We start from the raw sequence: 14,932 nt of genomic DNA, 5'->3' as shown, positions 1-14,932 counted from the left end.
AATTTAAACATGAATATCAATAAACATTCCAAAAAACACGAAAACTAAAAAGATGAGTTCTCACTGCTGGACTTCCCACGGCCTGGAAAGTTCATGCCATGATATTATTAACAAAAAGCAGTAGTCCTACATCAAACGCCATGAAAATGAGCTTACAACTTCAGGCAAGAGCAATTGGAGTAAACAAGGTAAAATGAAGCCCCAACTTGAACTTCACGGATTGCTATTGAAAGTAAATTCATTATGCAACAGAGCTTATGCGGAGGCGGTCTTCTTCTACTGGAAAACAACTGCATAAACTGAAAGATACACCTTCGGTTTCCGATGCTTCATCCTGTGCAAGTTGTACATGTGCTTGGCATGGAGGTAGTAAGGCTCATCATGGCCATGCCCTCTCATCCTCTTCACACCAGTGGCATGGAATCCACGAGAAGTTGTTGTATGCATCCAGAAGAAAACTCAGTTGTTAGAAGTGAATCAAAATAGAATAGGGAGCTCATAATTTTATCATTTGTGATATTGCCAAGCATTCAAAAGGAAGAACAAGCCAAACATCTTGGGAGGCAAATACACACCCGGCCGCTACTGCCCCTGGCCGCCGCTGCCTGCTGGCTGAAACGCGCCTGGCCACCGCTGCCTGCTGGCCGCCGCACCGCTGACAGCTTGACCGCGCGCACCCGTCGCCCCACGCGCCCTGGCTGCCGCTGTCCCCTGGCCGCGCGCACCCGCCGCCCCACGCGCCCTGGCAGCCGCGCCCTTGCCTGCCCGCCTCGCTCCCTCGCCTGGCCCGCGCGCTGGCCTGCTCACCGCCCGCCTTTCTCCTTGCTTGAACCCTAGCTTCTAACCGGGAGGAAGGGGAACATTGTAGATAGGGTTAGAGTAGGGAGGGGTATTGTTGTCATTACGCGTGTTTTTCTTTTTTCTATTTACACTACTCACAGTTATTTAACAGCAGGGCTAGACGGAAGCTTCGATTTTGAAAAGCAGGGCTAAATATGCAAAGTGAAAAAAAGGGCTAAATCCGTAATTAGACTCCAAAGTAGGACCAGTTATGCAATTGCCCTAATATATATTTAGAATGTTTCATTTTTGTAAACTTCCATTATAAACTGAAAGTAAAATGACAAATAAACTTGAATTTAAATTTCTAGTAGTAATGCCAGTGTAAATATAGTATTCTATAAGAACATCTCTTGAAGATAACGTGTGTCCATACCAGTATAGGAGACAACTTAGGTAGGCGAAAATAATCGTATCTCGAGAAGGGCATAAAGTCCGATCTTGGTATGACAAGGGCTACCGAGTAGTTTGAGCACGACACAAATAGTTTGGCCCTGTACAAGCAAGGTTGGGATTTCCCCATCTGTTAGCTAATGCCATTGTAGGGTAAATCTGTAGAGAATTCTCACCTATTACACGCAGGGCCACCAAAGACAAAAGTCATTGTTGCCAAGACCAACGTTTCAGGATCCACCACATCCCATCAAGATTAGAATCTTACTAGATTAGTTCATTAGGCTCCCACCATACATATTTGTACGTAGCCACATCTAGTCACTGCTCACTTCGTTTCATGATATAAGATGTTTGATTTTTTCCTTACAATATTTGACTATTCGTCTTATTTCAAAATTATGAAAATATTATTTATTTTTGAGTAAAGTACATGGTCGGTTCTTAAACTTATGGCGCGATACCATTTAGGTTCATAAACTTACAAAATGCACGTTTAGGTCTATAAACTTGTTTTACTGTGCCATCCAGGTCCATGAACTTGTTTTAAATGTACCATCCAGATCCATGAACTCGTTTTAATGTACCATCCAGGTCCATGATTTTAGACATTAAAACGAGTTTATGGACCTAAACGTGGACTTTCTAAGTTTATGTACCTAAGTGGTACCGCACCATAAGTTTAAGTACCGGCCATGTACTTTAATCTTTATTTTTCTTATGACTTACTTTATTAACGAAAGAACTTTAACTACGACTTATTATTTTTTATATTTGTACTAAATTTTTAATAAGATGAATGTTCAAACGTTACCACAAAAAAATCAAATATCTTAAATTGAAACAGAGGTAATACGTATTAGTAGGAGTATGGCTTATTACCTACAAACTAGGAGGCCTAAGTCTAATATAAATCTTCTCTCTATGTGTGTGTGTTGGATTCTTCACACCTAGTTTCATACCAGGCTGCCATAAACCACCCACAATTGTTGTACTCAGGCATCGACTCCACGATAAGCAACTTATTTTTCTACTTTATTATATTACAAATTTTGATGTTATTCATAAAAGAAAACATGTCTTTTTTCTTTACGTAGTGTAATGATTAACATCAATAGACTTTAATACTGGTCTTCAAAAAGACTTTAATACTAATAAGTGTTTGTTTTACTTCCTAAGAGATAAGGGAACATGTTAAAATATATGAACCGTTAGGCGGCCGAAAATATATCATAAAATCATTCATGTACGGACATGGGTCATAAGGATTCCAAAAAAAATGGGTCATGAAAAACAACTGACCTAAATTGTAAGATTCTTTTGAATAACAACGTGTGGAACTAGGTCTTTTTTTTGGTACCTAGCCTTTCTCATGAAACATTTATAACTTCAATGAATGCATACACATATATCCTATCTTATAAGCATAAAAAACCCAAGTATGGACCAACCCGACCATGCACTTAACTGGGTCGGGTCTAGATATTGAAGCCCCAAAACAAAAAAGCCTAAAATTTACGAAAAGTTAGAGAAAGCCAAAAAAACTCAGTCATGATAAGCCTAATGTAGAGCCAAGCCCGGACTTTGTTTTTCTCTTAATTGTTATGCTTGGCCGGGTTCAACTGTGATAACCATAGTTATTATCTTGTTTATCACTTGGTAATGATAGACCACAAGGTTTTGGAAAGCGTGGCAGGCACACGTGGTGACTGGTGCCATTGATAAACACCCGTATCTTTTCATTTCTGTTTATGTTTAAAAGACAAAATTTGAATTTTAAAACTTAAATTTAGAGTTAATTTTGTGATTTTTTATCAAAGTTTATTTTATAGCCTTAACTTTTAGATCTATAAGAATATAATTGTAAAATAATTTAATTTATAAAATTACTTTTCATTTGTAAAGATACCGTTTGAAAATGACAGACAACCATCCATCCATCCATCGATCCAGCCATCCATCTGGCTCTGCCGCGCGCGTCCCGTGGTCGCCACACAGCCCAAATCCGCCGCCCCGCGCGTCCATGCCTTCTCAAACCCGCGCCATCCACGTCTCCCACCAACCGATCAGCCTACCCATCCATCCTACCCACCCCCGCGCGAGCAAGCGACCGACCATGGCGACCCCGTTCTGCGCCGCCGCGTGCCGCCTCTCCGTCCCCGCGGCGACGCCCGGTCGCGTCCGCGCCCGCCGTGGCCTGGTGGCGGTGCGCGCGGAGGCCGGGGTCGGCGGGATAAACCCCTCCATCCGGAAGGAGGAGGAGAAGGTGGTCGACACCGTCCTCGCCGGCGAGCTCTCCAAGCCGCTCACCCCGTACTGCAGGTACGCGCCTACGGTCTCCCCCTCCCCCTCCCTTGTGGCGTCCGTTCTCTCCGGGAGGCGTTCGATTACTAATGAATTCTGGTTTAATTTCAGCCGCCAATAGGGATATTTTTCGTTCTAGTAAGAGTCACTAACCATTCAAGTATTGAATTAAATCAGCGTGCTTGGTAAATTAATCAAGAATTCAAGATGGAGGTTACTCTTACAGTCACTGTCTAGAAAGACTACCTTAGTTTCTATACTTAGGATATCGTATAAAAAAACTATTTTTCACAATACAACTTTATATCTTTAGTTATCGCATGTCATACTTATGTCTCTCACAAGCAGTGTTAACCAGTTTCTTTATTTTTATGTTATTCTCTTTAATAAATAACTTGCCACGTCAGCAAATTGTTTACCTGACATATCAATAAATGCAGATAGAAACTATATTTGGATCTGCACTAGAAATGTCCTAAGATGGCTAGAGTTTATGGATATTTAGTGTCACTCAAATCAAGTGGGCTCACACCTCACAGTACTCGAACATACTATTTTAGGAGAAAACGGAGGCCAAAATTTTCATCTTATCTTAAGTTCCGGAATGGATTCTGCAATATAATGTACTAAATTTTAAGATTAACAGTCAATATATAACTTAAGATTAATGAGGATAGCTTTACCCTAAAGCAATACAAGTATAAGAATAACTGCACTGGACTCAGATAATCATGTATGGTACTCTGTTTTGTTTCACAGTCAGTCCTCACTCACAACACAACACCTTTTTTTTTTTTCTGAAAGAACTACGCTGGTCCTCCTATCCAGTACATTTTCAATGTTAGTAGTTATAATGATCAAAGTAAAGTACATTTCTATTACCACATCATTTGCTGTGATTGTGCTAGATATTTTTAGAGCAAGTTCAATAGTATAGCCAACTACTGGCTCCAATTCATCCATAGTCAATCTAATATCCAATTCATATAATTTTTACCTACAAAACATTAATACATGGTCCCACATGTCATACATATATTATGTCTTGGAACTCGTGCTGTAACTGGTTATAAATTAATAGTCCACTTCTTTTCTCTCTCCCCTCTTGTCTTTTTAAAATATACTTATAGCCAGCTTATAGCCAGCTTGTACTTGCTCTAAGCTCTGATATGTTTGATCTCTAAAGAATTCTTGTATGCACACAAAAGATCCTTGGCATTTGGGATGGCAATGACATCCGAACATGATGTTTTCTTGGAGTTTGTAGCTAACTGCAGCAAACATGCTCGTACCAAGAATTTTACCGAACATGATGTTTCCTTGGAGTTTGTAGCTAACTGCAGCAAACATACTCGTACCAAGAATTTTACGGAATCATAATATTAAGAATTCATGGATTTTATACCCTGTTTATGGGTATTTTACATATACAAAGTTGCAAACACGCGCACAAACGCACAGAACACTAGTGGTTCAGATTACAAACCTCAAATTTGTCTGGAGAACATAATGCATGTGCATGCCAGTTCCAACTGGTATATACTGACATAGATTAATTTCTTTGCCACATTACAGGTGCTGGAGATCAGGTACATTTCCTCTTTGTGATGGAAGCCATCTGAAGCACAACAAGGCAACGGGTGATAACGTGGGACCCTTACTTGTTAAGAAGTAGAATGCGTTTCTTCCCTGATAAAAATAAGAAGAGGAAATTTTCTTCATACTGCCTTGATGTTGAATCAAACAGTGGTTTGCGTGTCAAAATTTGTATGACCATTTTGTCAGATGTAACGATAACGCTGTGCAATTGCAACTTCTACTGATCCCTTCAACCGGGATGATATCCGAAGTATTACAAATCAGTTTTATATCAGTACATTCCAAATGGATTTGTGACAGCCAGATAAATCTTTTGATTTCATTTCGTCGGTACGATTTTCAATTAATTAATTAAGTACTCTGATTAAAAGCAGCTGATGGTTCCATAGTGATTCCAGCTGTGGTTAACTATTCAATTAGAATATGGCATTTAATTTAGAGTAGTTAAAGTTGCACTGTTGGCTCCTGCTGTGGTTAACTAGCCTTCTACTAGTTTTTTTTTTGTCGTGCAAATTAGCATTCTATTAATGATCATGACTGTCCAATATGAATTCGCTTTAAGCAACCATACAGTGAAAGAAATCACCAACTGATCGTGCAACATATTGTATAGCAATACAAAATGTCACCATAGTGATTAAACCATAATATTTGCAGAATTAGACCTCTCCAAGTGAATATATTTCTTCTGTTCGTATGTACCCTCTGTTTATTCTGCGAAAATAATCACAAATTTTAGTAAAAGGAACCAAGAGTAGTGCACTCGCACAGAAAGGGTTTACACAAATATTCTTAATAACTTCCTAACATATTTGGAAGCAGCATTCTTTTAGAATATTTAGTCACATAATTTTTTAAACACAGTACAAGCACGCTCACCCCTGTGTATACACACAAGCATACCCTACTACTACGAGCACATCCAAAGAATGGATCAAGCAAATCTTGAGATTAAAAAGTCATCACCGGTGTCTCGCTATCGGTGGTTATCTCACCAGCCACTATAAGAATAATTAGTGAGACATATATAAAATTTTACTTGTAAATCATTTTTTGTCGCTAAATAGTCGCTTACTATTTACAAACTATTATAGGCGAAACGAGAGGAGCCTGTCGGATGCTTAAGCATGCAAAGAAACTCACTGGCTTAACAAACGAGAAACCTAATTACTAGATTTAATATCCCATCTGTCTCATAATAAATACACATTTGTGGTTCCTATTTAAAAATATAGCTAGATGTACTATTCCATCTGTCGCATAATATATACACTAATACACCTTTATGGGACGGAATTAGTATCTTCAGTTTGATAATTCTAATTATTTTAGATAATGTGATGATATCTAAAACTTATCCATGACTATAATTTTCTATTTAAATACATATTTATCTATACATGTTTACTTTTATTCAAGTATTTTAAGACTTATGGATACATGTTATCGTGGTATCATTAAGTAAATATTCTACAAGTTAATAATAACTAAAGTTTTAAAATTTCTTACTATATACTTATGTAAAACAACCATAAATCATCAAGCCGGACGGATTACTGCCAAACAACGGTTCTCTCGTTGCGTGATTGTGTCAGCTTTTAGCCCGTGGTACCACTATTTTTCATTAAAGACTGCACGGAGTACGGTAAAATGGACCGCGATAAATGATGCTTAATTTGTACCAGTACATCGATCGTCTGTACTAATGCCTGTCCTTCGCAGTCCGCAAATTTTGCCGTGCAAATTGCTGGTGGCCCTCTCTGCTCTCTACTTGGCTTCCATTGTCCGCATAATTTGTGTTGCTTTTGTTTGTTTCCCGCTCGTTTTCTAAGACCGGCAGGCCCATTAGTGACCGTCGCTGATATTCTGGTTTTATAACACTCCTCTGTGATCCTGTGTGATCAGTGGCCTAATCGATCGATCCATATCATATATAGCCGATACGTAGTAAAAATAAGAGGAAACAAATGCAGAAACCTCAAATGTGTTGGAAAAGGTGGTAGTGTTGAAGCGATGTGGTCCATGTGTGAGGGATGAAAGAAAGACTTGCACCTTACTCACTTCGTCCAAAAATAAAAATGAAATAGAACCGGTGATAAGTTTGTTTATTTTGGAGCCAAGTGAGTATAGCGTTACATAAATCACACTTAATTAAATAGTCTCATATGGCTACTTCGTGAGGTTGAGGGGGCATGACAATTGGACATTGGGAGATAGATTCAAGCCAAGGCGGTATACCCAAGTGGGGTTTGAGTTAAGTTAACCTCTCATTTATCATAAGAACACTTTACAAATGGCTAAACGTATGTTATAGAAGTTACTTTAAAAAACAAATAAATCAATTTTTAAAGTTTATAATAGTTAATACTCAATTAATTATACTTTAATGATATCTTTTTTTCTTGTGCGTCTGATAAGCTTTATCTAAAGCAACCACTACCTAAGTCATGGATGAGGCTGTCATAGGTAGGGGCCGAGGGATCAAGGCCCATGGACCCAACCCTGGTAAGTGAACAGGGCACGCGTGAATAGTATATATGGTACTGTAGCAGTCGGTTAGGTGATAGGATAGGATTAAGAGATAAAGTTAGATTAGATCAAGTTAGTTATCTAGCGATTAAGTCTCACCATGTATATAAGGATGGACTGTATCGTCATTCTAATCAAGCAATGAATTAGAGTTAGTCTTCCCCAATCTAAGTCCCTCTCTCATCTCTAGCAGCCGTCGCCGTCCGGCTATCCTCCTGGCGGTGTTTACGCCCTATGAACCCTAACCTATAGCAACTTGGTATCAGAGCCATGGTTGTTGAAGACATGATCGAAGATCTTAGAGACATGTGCATCCGGCTCCTTAAAATGATGCAGGCTGACCTAGCGGTACTTGTAGCCTCAATGAGGACGGAGCATGCGCCAATTGAGAAGGAAGAGAAGTGCAATCTGCAGATGGCGGTGGAGGGCACAACAATGTCGTCGCTAGCCACGGTACCATCCTCTCAGCCTTCCCCAATGGAGGCTATTGTGTCGTGCCATCATCCATTATCCATGCGGCCCACGACAGCATGTATTCAAGATGCGTAATTCAGGCAGGTCGTCAACGTGTAGAGCAAGCATGGTGCACGGCGTGGTGCATGGCCGAGGGCAGTTGCACCTGCTTCCTCTGGGACGCCCTTCCCTGAAGCAAGAGGGTCGGGGGATCCTTGATGGCAGGGGCAGGGGCAGTGGCCATTTTTGGGTAGCACGCGCCCATGCCGTTGGCTATGGCGCTGGCGTCGTCGCTGCTGGGGTTATTGGAGGAGAAGACGACGATTCCGGCTGCCACGAAGATGTGGGTTGGCGCCAACACCTGATTTTTTGGCCTGGTTTTTTTGGGAAAGCCGGTGAAGCGAGCGGCAGGGCGGCAGACGAGTTGGCACTTTTTAGTTATAATTGTGTCACCAGCCGAGATGTAAAAGGCGTAAGTTATGTTAGGTTTTATTTATAGAGTCGTATGAGTCAATCTAGTAGTAATACAGCTCGAGGGCGAGCTGCTCGAAAGGAGGGATGTAGTATCATAGGTAGGGGCCAATGGATCATGGCCCATGGACCCAACCCCGGCGAGTGAAAAGTGCACGTGTGAACAGTACATGTGGTACTATAGCAGTCAGTTAGGTGATAGGATAGGACTAAGAGATAATATTAGATTAGATCAAGTTAGTTACATAGGGATTAAGTCTCACCATCTATATAAGGATGGATTGTATCATCATTCTAATCAAACAATGAATTAGAGTTAGTCTTCCCCAATCTAAGTCCTCTCTCTTCTCTAGCAGCCGTCGCTGTCCGGCTATCCTCCCAGCGGTGTTTACTCTCTATGAACCCTAATCTATAACAAAGGCCCTAAAATTTTAAGGACCCATATTTTTTAATTACTCTATACTAATTACTAGGCAATTGTGTCTAGTGATAATAGTATGAGTCTTTAGCATCTCTATTCGTGCAGAGAACCTAGAATTAAATATAAATATAAATTATATCTTATAAGCTTAGACATAAAAATAAGATGAGACTCTTGTACTAAGGACATCCACAATGTATATAGCAAAATTAGTCCATATATATGGGACCCGCATATATAGGGTATAACTATTGTTATCTTCACAACGTATATAGATAGCAACTAGTATTAGTAGGAGAGGAAATAGAGACAAATATGTCAACATATTTTATCCTTTATGGACAGCCGATATGTTTATGGGTGACTTTTATTATTTTCTTGCTATGGACTAGTTCTACAATATTGTTAGGTGGTTGAATGAAATATTTTATTGCTTATGGACTAGTTTTAGACTACATTGTGGATGCCCTAACAGGCTTAAACATTGGTCTTGTTAGGTGGAGGAATATGATCGGAGGAATTCTATGGGCCAGGTCTATGAACGTTGAGGCTAATTTAATGAGTGGGTCTCGGAGCAGGTACAATACTATAAGCATATCTTAAAGAGATAAGGGGAAGGGAAGCGAGGTGTGTTACTAATTTGTAGCCAACTGCATACGGGCTTCAAGACAAAATATGTGTATAATATGTAGGACCATGTATTGATGTTTTATAGGTAACTATTGTATAAGTTGGTTATTAGATTGAGTATAGATAAATTAGAGCTAGTAGTTGGCTGTACTATTAAACTTGCTTTTACACACTAACTCATCAAATTAGGACATATTGGTCTTACTTTCAGTGCAGGGTAGAGGATTGAGGGAGTGATAGAAGGCGTTGGATCTCAAGATCGAACGACTATGATCTCACATGTCTACTACAGTAGGATTCACCATCGCCCCTATTTTTTTAAAACTATTCTCCTTGTTTCATATTATAAAACTTTTCTAGCCTTACCTATATTTATATGTGTGCTAATAAATCTAGACACATATATGTGAATTTTTACAAAGAAAAATCTAGACAAATCTAAAAATATCTTATTAAGATGAAAAACAGGGAGTAGTATAAATAGATTTGCTGACTTGGATTTCACGTCAGTGAAACCACCCTTAATCATGGTAAGGGATTCATTTAGGGCACGTACAAAAGTGCTTATTAGCTGACTCTCTCAATCGCTACGTAAGTAAATTTGACGACGTGGAGAAAAGAGAGGAAAGGAGAGAGAAAAGTTGTTGTCATGCATGACAACGGCTAAGAGTCGACTCTTAGGATTTATTAAAGAAAACTTTTTTGGATGAGGTGTATAAAAAGGAAACTAGTGTAATAAAAAATATTTTATAGCATTAATGAAGAAACTATACTTGATTCTTGATTGTACCTTTATATGTATAATTATAAAATAGACTCTTCTTAATGACGTGATTTGAGATAGAGTCCATAGTGGGATGTACCATTGAACATGCAGTATAGTTTGATAGCTGGAGTACGTTTTATATCCGGTTTTTACGGTTAAGGGATAAGACCGAAATTGGACCCATAGTTGAGGGACGTAGCATGGACTTTTACCTCGGCTCAAACCAGAAGCCCAGAAGAGCCCACCCGCTCACGTCTCTTCCCCGCCGCGAGCCTACTACTCCCCAGTCCCCGCGGCCGCCGCCGCCGCCTACTCGCTTCCCGCCGGCCCCCGCGGAGTCGCCCTCCTCGTCTCTCGTCGGATCCTCCGAATCCCAGCGCGTCCACCCCTCGTCCACGGGTCGCGCTCTCGTCGTACGTCTCTCCTCCCCCCCGCGCCGATTCCCACCAGAAACCCCTAAGCCCCCGAGCGACCCGCGTCGCCTCCCGCCATGCATCTAACCCTCGAATTCGGGTGATCTCTCCCCCTCCCGACCGACTTCCATCGTTGTGCGCGGCTTCTACTGTGTATTTGTTTTGGTTGTTGACGAGCTGCGGTGGTGGTGGTCGCAGGGGCGGGCTGGAGCTGCTCCTGGAGAAGTCCACCAAGGTCCACAAGGTGGACGTCCAGCCCAACGGCGGCGAAGGGAAGGTGAGGCCGGCCTCGACGGGGCAGCTGCTTGGCTATGGCTGCGGTGGTCGCCGTTTGGGCATAGGGAGGGGGGTGATGAATGCTATTAGAAATTTAGAATTCTCAATGTGCCGTGTAAACCTATTTTTTTCTTGTTGTTTCATTTGCAGGTTATGATGAAAGGATTGCTGTCTTGGGTGAAGTCCAATTTGATCAAGGAGAGGCCCGAGATGTTCCTCAAGGGGGCTTCAGTGTATACTTTCCGCCCCCCTTCAATGATCAATGGTGTCCAAGCATTGTTACAGCTTTGATTTTGCTATTTCTACTAAATTTTGGCTGAATCATGCAAACTTAAGTGATAGGGGAGACATATTTTATTATGTGATTTTGTTAGAAATGACAACCATATTTCTGGAACTGAACTTTACATATGCAACTTCTGTATTGTTTGCATGATGAATTAGGGCTATTTATCCAGTGAGTGTTCATGGATAAGGAAGCCTTCTCAATGGTGCTTATCAATGTTTTGGGATGATTATACATGTTATTTGTTCATTGTGAGCATGTTAGATCAGCAAATGGATGGCCAGCGCAATAGCTGGGATAATATTTAACGTTTTTGCAATGTTTAATTCACAAGGAGATTCATAAAGTTTTTTTTTCATGAGCTGCGTCTTTTTGTGTTTGCAGAAGGCCTGGGGTTCTTGTACTTATAAACGATTGTGACTGGGAGCTATGCGGTGGCGTTGATGCGGAGTTAGAAGAGAAGGATGTGGTTGTTTTCATCTCCACATTACACGGTGGTTAGTCCAACCATTAGGGTTACCGAAATCACAACTAGTATTATGTTGCCAAATGCATCTTGTACCATCAGAAACAGATCCCACTATACATGCACCATAAATTTCTGGAGAGAATGGATTGTGGACTGTGGAGAAAATCTGCTGACGTTGATATTGCCAATCTCTGTACTGCAATACATTTGTCAGTTATGAATACCACCGATTTGCACTAGACTGATCCTGTATTTTCCAGTGCTGTTGCCATTTTCTGCTTCCTTCCATCACTATCGTAATAGGGGATATCTGAAGTCTGAAATGCCGATGGTTGGTGATTTTCAGGCCAAAGATCCACTACGTTGCTTTTATTCCGCTCTGTGAATCAGCTAATAGAACTTCAAACACTGCCGTGAAGAGAACCTCTTTGTCCAATTCCTCTCTGCAGAGGGTTGCCCATCTGCAAAGTATTGATACTGTCACCTTCATTGGAAAAGCAAATCTAACCTACATAAAAAGATGCACAAAGAATGTAGGCATAATACATTGGGTTGAAACAAGAGAGAGTTGACGATCACATACACGGAGGTTCACAGTTGAAGCCAATACCTTGATATCAGTTCGAAGAAAGCCAGGCCCAGGATGCCAGTGGTCTCCAATAGCTGTGTACATCAGTATGGTTGCTAAGAGCATCTCTAATAAAGAGTCCAATTAGACTCTCTAAATATCTATTTGGTCATTCTTCATTTCATTTAGTTATTTAAATTTATTTTTTTTCCTTCAACGGTCTCTCTATTTACCCTCTCTATTCCGAGTCTATGACAATTGGACCCCACATGTCATCCTACTGTCTTTCTTTTTCTCTCTTCCTCGATCTCTCTCTCCCTCTTCTCTTTTCTCTCTTTCCATTCTCTCTCTCCACAGCGACAGATGCAGGCAGCCGTGGAGCGGGGATGGCGCAGGCCACGGCCGCGGCTGGGGACGGCGCCGAGCTCGGACGGCGCTCCAGCCACTGACGGCCGACTAGGGAAGCCTCGGGCGCGAGGGGGCCCGGCGGCGCAGCGCGGGAGGCTGCGCGGGCAGGTCGGGCGGCGCGGCGGTGGTAGCGACGGCGCGGCCTCGCTCGGCGGCGGCGACCGTGGCCTCCGCGGGCGGCGACGAAGACGGCCTCCACGACCTCGCGCAGCGGCGGTGACGGCGACCTCGCGCAGCGGCGGCGACAGCGACGGCGACCATGGCCTCCGCGGCCTCGCGGCGACGACGGCGACCGTGGCCTCCGCAGCCCCGCGGCGGCGACGGCCTCCGCGGGCACGCCCTCGAGTTCGCGGCAGCGGTCGTCCCCGGCGACGGTCTTCCCTGGGCGCTGTGTAGTGTCGCCGGCGGTAGAGAGAAGCATCTCCAACGTGGGGCCCACAAATGGCAATGCACTCTGGGCTGGCCAAATTTGGCCATTGAGAGGAGTTTGGCCACTCATTTGGCTTAGCCATTCTAGTAGAGAGGCAGGCTGTTGGAACTGAGTTTTTTTTCTTAAATAATCAAATTTTAACTTAAAGAGTGTATTGAAGAGTTGGTTGGAGATGCTCTAAGCCGTTATCACGAAGGACCAAATGAGAAAATATAGAATGACATAACACAGCGAAATGAAAATACAGCCATGTTGAGGTGCATGAGTAAACCACAGAAATGTTCTTTAAAAAGAAGAGGGATAATAACAAAACGGAGCTCAACAGATCATACATTTGTGCTGAGCGCTGACTGAACAAAGTAGCACCATTTGCCCATGCTTGGAGAGTTTTAGTTAACAGTCAGCGAGATTGCAAGACACCTGAGAATTGTTGTTATTGATTTTATTACATTAATAAAATAAAGAGATTTGCTCCCGTCCAATAAAAAGTATCTCAAGGTACCGGTATCTCATAGTATCAAACCGTTTCTGATTGTTGGATCTAATAATGTCCATCCTGTTAAGCTAGATCTAATAGTGGGAAACGATTTGGTACCGTAAGTTCCCAATACTTCGAGTTACTTTTTATTAGAGTGGAACAAATCTCTAAAATAAAAGTTTATTTGAAATACAGATCAGAACCTGAAAAGATTGGGGGTAAGAAATTAGGAAATATGGAATAGACCTATACCTCTATTGTTTAAGAAATGAAATGACATGAATTATAGCTTAAACCATGGGAACACATGGAGGAGGCTCCATTTGTTAATAATGCTCAAAACTTGAAATAGTACATGAGGGTTCGGCTCATATGTTACTTTAGTCACTTAGACTTAGTCTCATGTTAAGTCGCACAACAAATGACCTATCTTTTCACTTATGTTTATACTTATAAAGCAAAATTTGAATTTTAAAAATAAAATTTGGAGTTAATTTTGAATATTTTTATCATAGTTTATTTTATAACATTTATTTATAGATTATTAAAAACATATATATAAAAGTTTACTTATAAATTATTTTGTAATAATAAGATGTTTTGTTTATGCTTATGAACAGCCAAAAATGGGCCTGGCGGGCAGACAGGAAGGAATGATGGATGCCTGCTCTGATAAACTGTATAAATACAGGATGGGGTGGAAAACACTTCAAAACTTTATCTGGCTGGTTGCAGTTTAGAATCAAGCCACGCATCCATCATCGTTGCCCCAGAAGTACTTAAGAAACTGTGCATATCCCATTAGAAGCAAGGACAGTAACAAGCTTTTTGCTAACAGAACCGCAAGTGCTAATAAAAAGGTTAGCAAAATGGGCGACAAAAAACGAAGAAAAAAATTTTTCACGCTTTAAAATAGCCTGATTGATAATTGTTTCTTTCGTGCCTGTTTGAATGGTTCCCTCTCCTTTTTCTTTGAGAATGGTATTTTTTACCCAACCTTTATATCCAACCGAAATAATCCAATATGAAATTCACTCCATACAAGATTTAAACTTAGACCTTAAGATACTATTTGGATCACTATAACTACTAGGCTATATACTCTTTCATTTTCTCTACCTTGCCAAACTTTTCGGCCAAAAATGTAGCATGACATAGTTTGTTTTGATGCTAAAATAATGGATTTTTACGGTAAATT

The 14,932-nt window shown here is 41.1% G+C and overlaps 2 protein-coding genes across 3 annotated transcripts; both read left to right on the top strand.

Moving 5' to 3' along the window:
* The first annotated feature begins 3,274 nt into the window (after positions 1-3,274).
* Positions 3,275-5,462, top strand: LOC107304601 (CDGSH iron-sulfur domain-containing protein NEET). Its single transcript, XM_040526101.1, has 2 exons — positions 3,275-3,555; positions 5,113-5,462. Exons 1-2 carry the CDS (start codon positions 3,350-3,352, stop codon positions 5,210-5,212), a joined length of 306 nt encoding a protein of 101 aa, XP_040382035.1. The 5' UTR covers positions 3,275-3,349; the 3' UTR covers positions 5,213-5,462.
* Positions 5,463-10,632: 5,170 nt separating this feature from the next.
* LOC102711278 (ubiquitin-related modifier 1 homolog) lies at positions 10,633-12,089 on the top strand. Of its 2 annotated transcripts, none has more exons than XM_040526001.1 (4): positions 10,633-10,919; positions 11,018-11,096; positions 11,246-11,360; positions 11,766-11,853. In XM_040526001.1, the coding sequence occupies exons 1-4, from the start codon at positions 10,897-10,899 to the stop codon at positions 11,789-11,791; spliced, it is 243 nt and encodes an 80-aa protein (XP_040381935.1). In that variant the 5' UTR covers positions 10,633-10,896; the 3' UTR covers positions 11,792-11,853. The 2 variants fall into 2 exon arrangements, with proteins under 2 accessions (XP_040381935.1, XP_006657675.2); XM_006657612.3 differs by having other exon boundaries at positions 10,650-10,919; positions 11,246-11,328; positions 11,766-12,089.
* Positions 12,090-14,932: the final 2,843 nt, after the last annotated feature.

This window comes from Oryza brachyantha, chromosome 7, assembly GCF_000231095.2.
Source record: "Oryza brachyantha chromosome 7, ObraRS2, whole genome shotgun sequence".
Lineage (NCBI taxonomy): Eukaryota > Viridiplantae > Streptophyta > Magnoliopsida > Poales > Poaceae > Oryza > Oryza brachyantha.
The sequence above is the reverse complement of the archived record's forward strand: the minus strand, read 5'-3'. Positions and strand labels throughout refer to the sequence as shown.

Coding starts and splice junctions, on each gene's coding strand:
- LOC102711278 (XM_006657612.3), top strand. CDS start 10,897: ATGCATCTAACCCTCGAATTCGG. Junction 11,097..11,245: donor CCAACGGCGGCGAAGGGAAG/GTGAGGCCGGCC, acceptor TTTCATTTGCAG/GTTATGATGAAAGGATTGCT. Junction 11,329..11,765: donor TTCCTCAAGGGGGCTTCAGT/GTATACTTTCCG, acceptor TTGTGTTTGCAG/AAGGCCTGGGGTTCTTGTAC.
- LOC107304601 (XM_040526101.1), top strand. CDS start 3,350: ATGGCGACCCCGTTCTGCGCCGCCGCGTGCCGCCTCTCCGTCCCCGCG. Junction 3,556..5,112: donor CCGCTCACCCCGTACTGCAG/GTACGCGCCTAC, acceptor GCCACATTACAG/GTGCTGGAGATCAGGTACAT.